Source organism: Lichenostomus cassidix, chromosome 9, assembly GCF_008360975.1.
Source record: "Lichenostomus cassidix isolate B80296 chromosome 9, HeHo_3.0, whole genome shotgun sequence".
NCBI lineage: Eukaryota > Metazoa > Chordata > Aves > Passeriformes > Meliphagidae > Lichenostomus > Lichenostomus cassidix.
In genome coordinates, this window is record NC_139490.1 from 3361129 (window position 1) to 3373503 (window position 12375).

Genomic DNA, 12375 nt, shown 5'->3' on the forward strand with positions numbered 1-12375 from the left:
TCCCATCGATGACTCTGCTGTTCAACATTTCACAGCACTGTCATTTCCATCCTTTGGTGTTTTCTGGAGAGAGAGGGGGAAACCAGAAGGAGAGAAGAGAAACCTGGACTAGGCACAGCTGGAAGTCTTTAAAACTACCTGGGAAAACATCTGAAGTGTAGGGCAAGGTTCCAGCTACAGATAGAAGGTGCCTCTCCATGATGTGACCAAATCTCCAGCGAGGTCTGGAGGAAGAACTAAAAGACACTGAACATGGTACAAAATGCTGTGGTAATTTAATGCCATTATTCACCTTCTCCATTTGAAGGCAAATAATCAGATAATTTGTAAAGCCTCTTTCTGTGCCTGCAAAACGGGTGCTGCTTAAAGCTGCTTTGTCCTTAGTCCCAGGTGAAGAAATGGGGAAGGACACTGGCTGCTCCAACAAGAGTCCTCCTTCATTGTGAAATGAGTTTTCAGGGGCTAAATTGGGTGAGGAATCATTAACCTTGCCTTCCACCCAGTCTCTCACCAGCCATGACAAGCTCCTTTTGGCATGGTTTGCTGCAGCCATTCCATGGGTTAATCCTGCTGGAGCAGCCTGGGACAGCTGTGAGTGAGGAATGTGAGAAGCTGCAGCCATCAGGCTAACCTGGCTGGCGTGGGGCTGGAGCACACAATGGATGCTCGTCTAATCCATGGCAGGGGCCAGCAAAGGGCAGAACAAATAGCTGAGGAGCAAAAAATAAAAGCCTGGGAGCACTAACAGTTCAAAATGACCCAGCTGGCTCTGCAGGAGCACATTTATCTATGCTGAAAGCTGTTCCGTGGAGGTGTTTTAACACCAGGTTCTAGAAAAACACTCAAAAGAGCTTGTAGCATATTTGTGGGGTTTTGTAAAGCATTAAAGAAAGCCCTAGACCAGGAGTTTTGGAGTTTAAAACCTCCCAGCCATCCAAAACTGCTCTTGTCGATCTTCGCTGTTCAGTTTTGTTCAGTGGAGAAGAAATACGTTTTCTCTTAACATTAACTGATTTTTTTTTTTTTTTTAATAATTCTAGGCTTTGTTTTGGACAACACTTTGAACTTGTATTTTCCTTCCTGGAGTCAATACCAATGTCAAACTTCTTTCATTGTGCAAAAGATGCCCAAAAGTTTTTCTAGCAGCAGGGGTTTCAAACCTCCTCCAGTCAAAGTTACAAAGCTTGAAAATAATTTTAGTGTCAGTAAAACATGAGACATCCTTTTCAAAACTTCTTCTGCAAGAGCAAATTATGTCATGCTTAGTAGTGAGTGCAATGTGAGGGAATTCACATTGGTTGTCAAAATTTTGGACATTTTCAAGCTTGAGACTTGAGTGACTCTGTGATTTAAAGGAAGCAGTGAGTTGAATCTATTACAAATTTACCTTCTTATAGCAATACCAGGGTCTTATTTTAAGTTTTACTTTTATAGAATAATTTCTGACTTTTGTGATCAACTTAAGAATGTCTGGGAACCAAGCCTGTTTCCCTTCCTTCCCATGAGTACATAAATTATTTCATTGAAAAACACAGTAAATTAATGTGTAAAATCCACCATGTAATTAGTGGGGAAAGACCATATGATATTTTCTCTTCAGAACTTTTGTGAGGTTTAAACACCCTTTGGAATATAGAAAAGAGAGTGGTAACAGTGTAGTTACAAATAACAGAAGGCAAAGCACTGTGATGCATCTTTGTTGATTTAAAATACCAAGTTAAATAGCAAACAATCAGAGTTTTCACATCAGATGTACAGAATGATCTGCAGCTGAAGAGGGAAACTGGTCAGGGCAAGGGAGGGATGAGCCAGATTGTTGGAACTTATTTCCAAAGACATGTTGGAGTTGAACAGTTTATCCACTTGGGATAATTCTAAATAGAGCCACATAAGGGTTCTTGTAATACTTAAGATCCAATCTTCCCTCTTTCTCTCTCACCACCACTCCTGACTCACAATGTTGTGTGGGAACCAGTGACCCTCCTGAGAGGTAGACCTTGCTGTCACCCTGTGTCCCATGGCAGTGTCCTCAGAGGGAATACCACCCTGGGATACCTTTGGCACATCATCTCCCCTCCATTCAGGATTCTCAAAACGGAGGCTTCTGATGCTTCCTTTTTTCTTCTTTCAGGGTTTAGTTCTGTATCTTGTTTGCACTTCTTAGTGGTCTAAAAAGTAAAGTTATTTGTGGGGAGAGAGTTGATCTGGCAGCATCTTACTTTCTTCCTTCCTTTATAAAAACCCTGATTGCAGGTTGACTAATTACCCATGTTTAGCACTGCTCTGTTTATTTTTGAGGAACTGATTGATCATAGCTGTTCCTGAGTGTTTTAATAATGATATGAAAAAAGCCACTGATGTGATGATCCTGAGTTCCAAACAAGCAGTCAAGTTCTGTATTGAAAGAGGTTCTGGAAAGGGCTGTGCTGGCAGTGGGTTGGGCTTTTGTACATCACATCCTCTTTTGTTGTGTTTGTAATTTAGGATGTTGGTGAGGAGGAAGGGTCAGTCCAAGTGCACAGCCCTCAGGAACACGGAGAGCTAAAAAAGATGCATATCATCTAAATAAACTACTAAAATACTTTACATCTCGGAAACACACAGGCTTTTGGTTTGTATGACTGAGGATGAGGTTATTCCTGATGAAAGGTGGATAAACAAGGACCCAGGGAGGTACCTTCAGTGGGAAATCCCACTGTAAAACATCTCTGAAATCTTCTGAAGGTGAGAAGGAGAATATCCACACAGCACCTCTGCTTTGTTCCCCCAGCAGCACAATCCCCTTGGCAAGACAGCCCAGGGACAGCACACAGCTCTCATTTTCCCCCTTGTCTCCACGGATTACTCTCCCTCTGTTTTGTGGGAATGCAGTTGCTTTCATCACAGGCTGACTTGTGATAAGAAAGCCCTAAGTGGCTTGAAATTCAGGTTATTCTGATAAGCATCCTAAGTTGTAACTATAGAAAGTCGAGCAGGAAGGTGTTTCAGTTTGATCTGCAGTGGAAACTAATCCAAATTTAATCACAGTTACAATCGTCCATAATCCTGTGATGTTCTAGAAATGCAGTGGGATGGCTTTATATTCCAAGAATACTTTAAAATATTTTTATACATCTGCTATTCTAGAATAATTTCATCTTTCTATAGCCATTCCCAAGTAGAAAAACAAATGGCCACTTGTGTGCCTACAACAGCATAGGCTGTTGCTCTCCTGCTTTATGTGTCCTTTGCTAGTACAGCAGTTTGACTGTAAGAGTGCAAGTTGTTTAGACTTTTAAAACTTCCAAAAGCATTCAGATCAGTGTCTGCCTTGCAGACTGCTCCTCAGACAAAACAATTAGGGGATTTTTCTGCTGTAACTGGGGACGAAGCTGTTTCCTGGCCTCGAGATGGAGGAGACGTGGAAAGGCGACTGCGCCTTGCATTTCTCTTGATTTTATCTGTAGGATGTGAAGGAATCTTTCAGCATATAATCCTTAAAATATTGATCCTGCAGAGGAAGTCTGGGGCTGGAAGGGATCGTCTGTCATCAAATTTGCCGTTCATGTGGCGCCGTGGAGTTGCACTTTCGGCTCCTGGGCTTCGCCTGCACTTGCTGCAGGGAGTCTCAGGGCAGGGCTGCTCTAGCTCACACATACAAGTGCTTTAGGATCTTTTATTTTGCCCTGAATTTTGTTGCCTTTCAGCAATATCGTTGCTTTATGTCCCTCTGGGATGTGCCAACACGAGGGAAATGCCGCTGAGGGAAGAGCTGCTGCTGGGTGCAGAGCTCCCCCATAAACCAAGTCACTTCCTTAAATCTCCAAATGGAGACTAACAAATAACACTAACTCCCAGCTCGTTTTTATTAGCTGGACTATTTTTTCTCCTTTGCAAGTGCCAGTATCCAAACTTGAAACTGCATTTGGTATATGAGAGAAATTCTCCAGCTGATCGTAGCCTATAAAATTAAAATATTGAAGCTCCCAGTGTTTGAGTTTATTGAGGTATAAATACTAGAACGTGGCATACTGTGTGGTTCAGCTGCTTCCTTGTTCTATTTTTCTGAGTCTTTTTGCTTGTTTTGTTTCTCTGATACTCCATACAAAGAGTTTCCTGGGTTTGATTTCATCCTGGCATTTTTCAGCAGTCTGGTTCTTAACAGTATGGAATTCAACAAGGTGAATAACATTTTCTGTTTACTATTTACCTTTTAGAAAGCAAAGTTTCTGCTTGAAAGAAAAGCATATTCCAGATGTCTCCAGGCAGTAGGACATGTATGTAGTATACAGTCTAATAAAACAACAAATACAGCAAAAGGATCAAATAGTGGTGCATGTTAGCAAATGGTCTGAATTTGAACACCAGTCAACACCAGGACTTCATTTTAGGTGAGGGAAATTCACATGTGAAGTATTAAAATTTAACTTTATAAATGCATTTCCTCAGGAGTGGGATGTTGTGCATTTGCAAGTCTTCTTTAAAACTTCCTCTTTCAGTTAATTTTGATTAGATTTTCTCAAACGGAATAAACATAAAAGCATTAAAAAATACATAAACCATGAAAGTTAAATGCAAAACAGACACAACCACAGCAAAGATACGAAAGCCAGAAGCCTTTTCCTCAAGTGCAGTGTTGGGGGGGAAATTCCTTCCCTGTCTTCCCCACAGGAGCAGTTGTGGACTTGCCTCTCATTAGATAATTTCAGAACATGATCTAAACAGCAATTAAATCAGCAGGAGGTTTTAGTGTTGAAAGGGGGGTACTTCGTAGATATCTGGTGCAGGAGGGAGGCTTGGCTTGGGGAGGAAAATATCTTTGGCATTTGGGATAATTTGGTATCAGCATCGCCCGTGGGGGAGATGGTGGGAGGTGGAGTTGCTGTCTCTGGGGACTGCTGAGCAAAGGACAGACAAAATCCAGGCAAACATCTGCCAGGTGAATTTTTTTCAGGGAATGTACTAATTGACCCTTATTTCCAATGACCTCGGTGTTGGTTTTAAAGGTAATGATGTCAACATGTCAATCAAATGCTATTTACAGTAGCCCAGCATTGCTGAAGAGGTGCAAAAACTGCTTATGTGGTGCTTCTGGAAATTCAGTTTTATGGGTCTGTCTTAGAGCTTCACCTGGTTACTTAAACTGTTCTTGATCTTTGTCCATCATCGTCCATCATTTTCAGATGAAATTTACAGCAACGTTCTCAAGCTGGTTTAATGCTTGTTTCCCTCTTCATTTGACTGAATGTAATCCTCTAAAATCCTCTGAAATATGGAATGATACCTGCTTAGCTTTGGAAAAAGTATCAGCAGGATTTCACATAATTTTTCTGGGGGCTCATCTGAGAAGATGCTATGGGGAGTTCAGGTGAACACAAAGAAGAAGGGATAGTGTTTTTCCCCCTCCCTGCAAGTGTTCTATGATTTAATAAGAGTCATAGAAAGTGTGCCACAAAACTCTCATTGTTTTAAAAATTTTCTCTTTAAGCTGTCTGTGCTTTTCCTTGGTTGAAAATGTACTGGTGATAAAGAACGTGGCTGTTTTCTATTTATGTCAGTTGTACCTGCTTGTACCCCCAAGAACAAATAGGATCAAAGTCCTGATGCAAAAGGAAATCTTCATACAGCAAATTTCTATAAAAGTTTGACCAGCAGTTCCTGCAGGCTCAGATGTGTTATCTAACCCTAATGCTTTCCCTGTATTTTTCTCCTGACCCCAATGAAACAGCCATGTCACAAATCACTCTAATTAACAAGGGCTTCAGAAACAGGGACTACAGAGGCAGTTCCTGCAGGAACTTGGAAAAATACCCCAAAATTCCACCTTCCTTGGCTCTGCTGCCCAAGTGAAGTGAACAACACCCAATCCTGAGCACCCTGGCTGCATTATGGATGAGCCATGCAGGAGAACCAGGGTCTGTCTGTGTTGGACTCTCTTGTGATCCTTGCTCACCATGTCCCTTCCTTCCCCAGACGTGGATGAGTGTGAGGAGCTGAACGGTGGCTGCCAGCAGGGCTGTGTCAACACCCAGGGCTCCTTCCAGTGCCAGTGCCAACCAGGATTTCGGCTGCACGCCGACGGGCGCACCTGCATCGGTGAGCAACCATTCCCCATCCTTCCCAGGCTTGTTTTTCTCTCTCTTTGTCCAAGTGCAGAGGCTTCTAGGCTTCTACAGTCTGAGTTTTGACTAAATATCATTGCCCATTCTGGTTCCAGCAGCCTGCAAGAATTCAGGTATTGCCCAATTTACTCTTTGTTTTGTTTTGGGTTTTTTTTTTTTATGGTATCCTATGTTTGTGAATTTTTTTTGCAGCAGGCATTAAAGAACTTAGGGGTTCTTCATTTCAAATGACAACATTTTTTGAATTCTGAGCCCTTTTTCTTTGTGGCACATCTTCCTTTATGTTCCAGCACTGTCCTGGGACTTGGTGATTTTCGAGGTCATTTCCAAGCTAAATGATTCTGTGACTTACAGGATGGAGTTACCCTATGAATGCTCATGAAAATGAGAGCACCACAGAGCTCAGCAGTTCAGCTGTGACACACTGCCTGTTTATGTGGAGAGGATTAACAGCTCTGCCCTTAGAAATAAACCCTGTGTTTCTTAGGTTGGACTCTAAAGCCTGAAACAAGGCATAACAGAGTTAATTTTGTGTGTTGTTAAAAAATAATAATAATAGAAAATACACGGTTATCTATTGCATTTAAATCAGTACAAAAGTCAAATTACTGAATTCTGCAGAAAGGATTAAAATGTTCTTTCAGCTGGGAAGAAGAAAAGGGCACCATTTGTTTAAATTTTTAAGCCTGATTTGAGATAATATGAGAAGACCAGTCAGGTACAGTCAGATCACATCTGCAGAATACGTTCACTCACAGTTTGGTCATTGTCTCAGTTCCTGCACAAAGTCCCTTGGTTGTGCTTAACTTCAGCCAGAGATGTCATCAGTCATTCCTAGTGTTATCACAGCAATACATCCACTGATGCAACCACAACCCAGGAGGTACCACTGCTTAAGCTGTGGGAATAATGGATTTTTTAATTTAAAAACTTATCCTTTTAGGTTTTTTTGGGTTTATCACATGCAGAGACTTTCAATGTTGTGGTCATTAACTGCAGTTAAACATACAGTGAAGTCTTTTCTTGATTATCTTGATGAAGGACTTGGTAAGGAAACACTATAGAGAGAGGGGGAAAAAATAATGTAAAAGCATAGTGGTTCATTTTAAAATAGAAGCAATAGGGGTTTTCTGTGAATTAAATGAGAAATTAATCTCTCTGTTTAGATCTGACCAGGGAAGACCCAGAAGTGAAAGATGTGATGTTTGAGCTGCATTACTCTCTCTGAATATTCTCATTTGTGGTAGAGAGGGAATTCCATATGAAAAGGGGACTAAAGGGACTTTGGGAGGAAAAAGAGAAAGAGAACTGTGTGATAAAAAGTAGGTATTAAGGCAATTAAATTAATTTAGCTTTGTAATATATAAAACTTTCTATGGATATACAATAGCAAAGTTTCCTTTTGTCTCAGATAATCGGGAGGCTCAGTTTGGCATTGTCCGAGCTGTGAACAACACCAGAGAGCAAGTTTTCATTTCAGAAATGTAAATATTCTCAAGAAGTTATTCAAAATACTTCACAGAGCGATCAGCTTGGTTTGCAGTGTCTCAGAAATTATCAAGGAGAAACAGAAATAAATCCTAAGACGAGAGACAGGAGTTTGAGAGCACTGCTACTGTGATAATGGATATACGTGATACTGAGGGAGGATATTGAGTCCTGCTTCAGCTGTTTAGACAAGACACCAAAATAAATGGATATAATAAGCCCTGATGCATTGGAGAACAAGACAGTTACTAATTGATGAGGACAGGGAGAAGCATTTCATATAAACCAGTAATCAGGAGTGACTGGGATTGGGATTTGGGCAGTAGCTGCTTGTTGGGGATGCAGAGTTTACCCCTTGTGCTGCACCAGGTTGTACATTCAGCTTTCATCACTCACCTGGTCCAGAAGCAAACCACTAAAGCAGCTCTCTTTTGACCTGGTGCAGCTGAGCAGAACATCCAGCATTTCAAACAGAGTTTAGATTAGCAATGGTATTTCTTCCATGGATACTTCAGAGGATGTAATGATCTCTGCTGCATGCTGAGAATAAAAAGAGACCACATTCTGTTTATGAAAGGTGATTATCTCAGCTGCAGAAATAAGAAACAAGAGTCCCTTCAGAAAGGTTTTTCAGAGGAGCCCAGCCCAGATTGCTTGTTATGCTCATTCTTTCCACGTCTTCTTTTTCTTTTTTGGCAATCCTGTGTTTGTGGGAACGAAAGTGCCAAAACCATTTGAGGGGAAGCAGATTTTGCAGCCAGGATGGTTTGGAAATCTCCCATACATAAGAAGTGGATCTATCATGTTTTAAGATATTCAGCCTACATCTGAAGACTCAAAAACCTGGGATGAGATACTTTCTCATGTGATTCATGGAACATTACTGAACTTCTGTCACAAGTTCTATCCAGCAAGTCTGGTCCTCCTGCCACCTCACCACAGGGGGTTTGGGATCCTGGCTAGTTGCTGTTGGTCCATCCCTGCACTGCCAGTATGAGCCTCAAAATACATGGATAGAGGAAATCTGGTTTTTTTCATTCCTCCTGCTCTCATTAGAAACTTCTGCTTGTACTCTAAGGCAAAGAATCTCCCAAGTGTGTTGCCTTGTTCAGGAATGACCAATGTGTGAGAGTAAACTGCTTCATTCCTGAATCCTTTGGTGTTATCCAGTACTTCAGGCCATGCTAAAATCCCATCTTTTTCAATGCTCCTTTTCTTTCTTCAGCTTTTTGGTCCCACAAATTTTGCTCAATATTGAATTCATTTTTAGGTACACATGCCAGACCAAATATTCACTGCAACACTATCCAATTCTTTTTTTTGTTTGTTTTGTTTGTAATGCCTTGATTATGTTAATGCAATGAATTTGACTTCGCTGGAGTTTAACCAGCTGGTATCTGAAAAGCTGAAACTCAGAAAGAACATGTTTATTGTAGTATCGGGCTGTGGGTTTGGATTGCTGCAGATTCATTGTCTTCAGTGGAATTTATTCCTGTTTGAACTGCTAGAAGTGAAAGCAGGGCACAGCCGTTAGACCCTGATTCATCTCTGGTGCCAGCTGCTACCTTTGATGTCTGCTTTGTGTGGAGAAGCTGTTGAGATGCAGGGGTTTTATGAAGATTTTAGCACACTAAGGCTCTTAATAGAAAATAACAAAGAAACTATCTAAAACTCTATAATCTATGTTTCCCAACAAAAATATAAGTTCTGTATGAAGTTACATTTCTTGTCATTGCCAAAGCTGGATTTAAGGTGATGGAAAACATCGGTTGGAAGATGTTGCTATGCATGAATCTAACTATGGCTTCAGAGTCAGCTGTTTGTAAAAATATGACCATTATTCTAAAAAAATAATGGGTTGGGAAATGTGTGTTTCTTTACTATCATCAGATCAAGCCTACAGGAGAGCTGGAGAGGGACTTTTTACAAGGACATGTTGGGACAGGACAAGACAGAATGGCTCTGAGTTGACAGAGAGCAGGGTTGGATTAGATATTAGGAAGGAATTGTTCTCTGTGAGGGTGGGGAAGCCCTGGCACAGGGTGCCCAGAGAAACTGTGGCTGCTCCATCCCTGGAAGTGTCCAAGGCCAGGTGGACAGGGATTGTGGAAGGTGTCCCTGCCTGTGGCAGGGGGGTGGAATGAGATTGTTTTTAAGATCAACCCAAACCATTCTGTGATCCTTGTGTTTCTCACATGGTGTCTCCCACCACTGTCTCCCTTCCCAGATGCTGTCTCCCTCTCTTGGCATCATCTGACAGCCTGTCTGGAATCCACATCATGGCTGGTTTTCCACCAGATTTCCAGAGTAAATCTCTGAATGTCAGGCCATCTTTCTGCCTGGACCCTGTGGAGATGCTCAGCCCTGCAGCCACAGCCCCTTAGTGCCAGACAGAATCAGAGCAGTGAGGTGCCAAGTCCTTCCCTTTCTCTGCTCAGAGACGTGGTGCTGGCAGCACCAGCACAATCCATCCTGTCCTGTCCCTGGAGGCTCTTCTCCTTCAGTCTGGCACCTCCTCTCATGGATCCAGCCATGACAAACCTGCCCTGGCTGCTCCAGAGGAGCCCCTGGCTGCTGGCAGAGCCACACACCTGATTGGGCTGCACAGTCCCTCCAGCACCAGATTTCACACCTGTCCCCTCCCACCTTCAAATCCTCCAAAATTCTCATCACGACAGGTTGCTGCTTATCTCCCCTTGCATCCAAATTGGCTCGTGCCCAGAAACGGAGGGAGAAAATGGCACTTTTAAAAGCTGAGATGTATATTCTGTCACTTGGATTTAAGATGTTTTTCGTCTTCTGAAATATTTTCATCCTATTTGAATATTCTCGCTGAAAAACAGGTCTTTGGATATAAATGTGCAGGGAGCTGGGAGCCCACAGTATATGGGGTCTGCTGTCTCCTGTGTAGACATGAAACTGCTTTCAAGTTCTGTCTCTAGCGGGGCAGAAGGTTTGTGGGCACAGGTGGAGATCAGAAGCCAAGGTCAGGTTCCTGTGCAGTGAGGTGCCTCCTGCCTCCTGCCGTGTGTGCATCCAGGAGAATGTAAAAATTTGCTTTTCTTTTTCACCTTTTTAGCACATACTTGACTGCACAAACCCAGTGCTTGCTAATTGGTGGCACAGGGTGAAACGAATCCTGTGGCAGGTTTTGCGACTTACATTTGCTAATGTCTGTTACAGAAAAATGAATAAATGTGAATATTGCTAAAACAAATCTCAAGGCAATTTGCTGCATTCATTGGGTTCAGAGTTTGGTGCAGTCTATGAAGGACCAGACCGTCTTTCCAGCTACTCTTAGAGAACATGGAATGACAGAATGGTTTGGGTGGGAAAGAACCTTAGAGCCCATCCAGTTCCAACCCTCTGCCATGGCAGGGACACCTTCCACTATCCCAGGCTGCTCCATGCCCTATCCAACTTGGCCTTGGACACTGCCAGGGATCCAGGGGCAGCCACAGCTTCTCTGGGCACCCTGTGCCAGGGCCTCACCCCCTCAGAGTCAAGAATTGCTTCCTAATATTTCATTTAAATCTCTCCATACTGCATCCCTGCTGTTAGAATATATCTAGATGCAGCCATGCACACCCATTTCCCTCCATACAGCACAATAGCAGCATCAAACCATCGCTCTTATTTTTACATGCAGCGTGTGAATAGGTGTGGGTGTGTGTTAACATGTTTTGTCAGGACGAGAAATGTTTCTCCAGAGGCCAGGGATATGTGTTGAACAAAAAGGAATATTAATTTGCTTGGGTGAGAGAAGCAGCATCTTTAAAGATGCACTGAGGACCCTCTGTTCCTGTGGTTTGCTGTGTAAGTCTGTCCTGCAGAGCTTGTGGCTTCTGTCATTTGCATTTTTTTTCCTGTGTGAGGCTGAAGAAATCAGCCTGAAAGACAATTACTATTTTTAATCAATGAAAGCAAGGAGAGCAAAAGATAATCAATGGGCAAGTGCCAGCAGGGCTGTTCTTTTTCTCCCTTCCTTACCTCGGTGGATTCTCAGTGCTTTGGTGCTGTCAGATCAAAGGGTGCTGTGCTTCAGTCAGCATTACAGCCCTTAGATCTCACCTGCCTCGTGCTGGAATCAGGATTTCACTGGTGTGGGACACTGTGCCAGCCAAACCCTGGGAGCACAAGGGAGAGCAATCACTCAGGGGTGGGGAGAGGTGCACTTCTGAAAGCTGTTCAGCAAGGTTTGCCTGTTTCTGCTGTCATTGAGGTGTTTAAAATAGGAAATAGGTTTCTCAGGTTGTTGATGTGCATTCCTTCAATGCTTCCTTGGCTCCAGCTGTCAATTCCTGCAGCGTTAACAACGGGGGATGTGAGCAGGACTGTGTTCAGCTCAGTGAGGACCACTACAAGTGCCAGTGCCAGCCAGGCTACCAGCTGAGGACAGATGCCAAATCCTGTGAAGGTAAGTCCTGTGCCACCTGCCTGAAGACACACAGTCTTTTAAAAGACACACAGGCAATTTAAAAGCCCCCAGGATGGTGTTTGGGGTCACTGTGCTCATTCCTGTTTCCCTCTGTGTGCCAAAAGCAGCTTTAGGAATTGCTTATTTAACAGGATTTTTAAATGACATGTGTTTGAGGTGTGAAGTTCACTTTGAATCAAAATTTTGAACAACATTTTGGCCTCGTAGATCCCTGGCTGTTCCTTGCACACTGATGGTGATGACATAGGTTAGGAACTTAATCGTGATTTAATTCTAACATTTTATTACTCACCAAGTTGTATATAGAGTTGGCCTGCATTATATGTTTTAGTCTACTAAAAGTCTTTT

General features: G+C 42.6%; 1 protein-coding gene across 1 annotated transcript in view; it reads left to right on the forward strand.

The window, feature by feature from the left end:
• LOC146433077 (uncharacterized) overlaps positions 1–12375 on the forward strand; it is a 181452-nt gene that overhangs the window by 108380 nt on the left and 60697 nt on the right. The window contains exons 6-7 of the mRNA XM_085068977.1: positions 5953–6075; positions 11881–12006. Of these exons, the coding sequence (XP_084925103.1) occupies positions 5953–6075; positions 11881–12006 (249 nt within the window). The remainder of the gene's footprint in view (positions 1–5952; positions 6076–11880; positions 12007–12375) is intronic.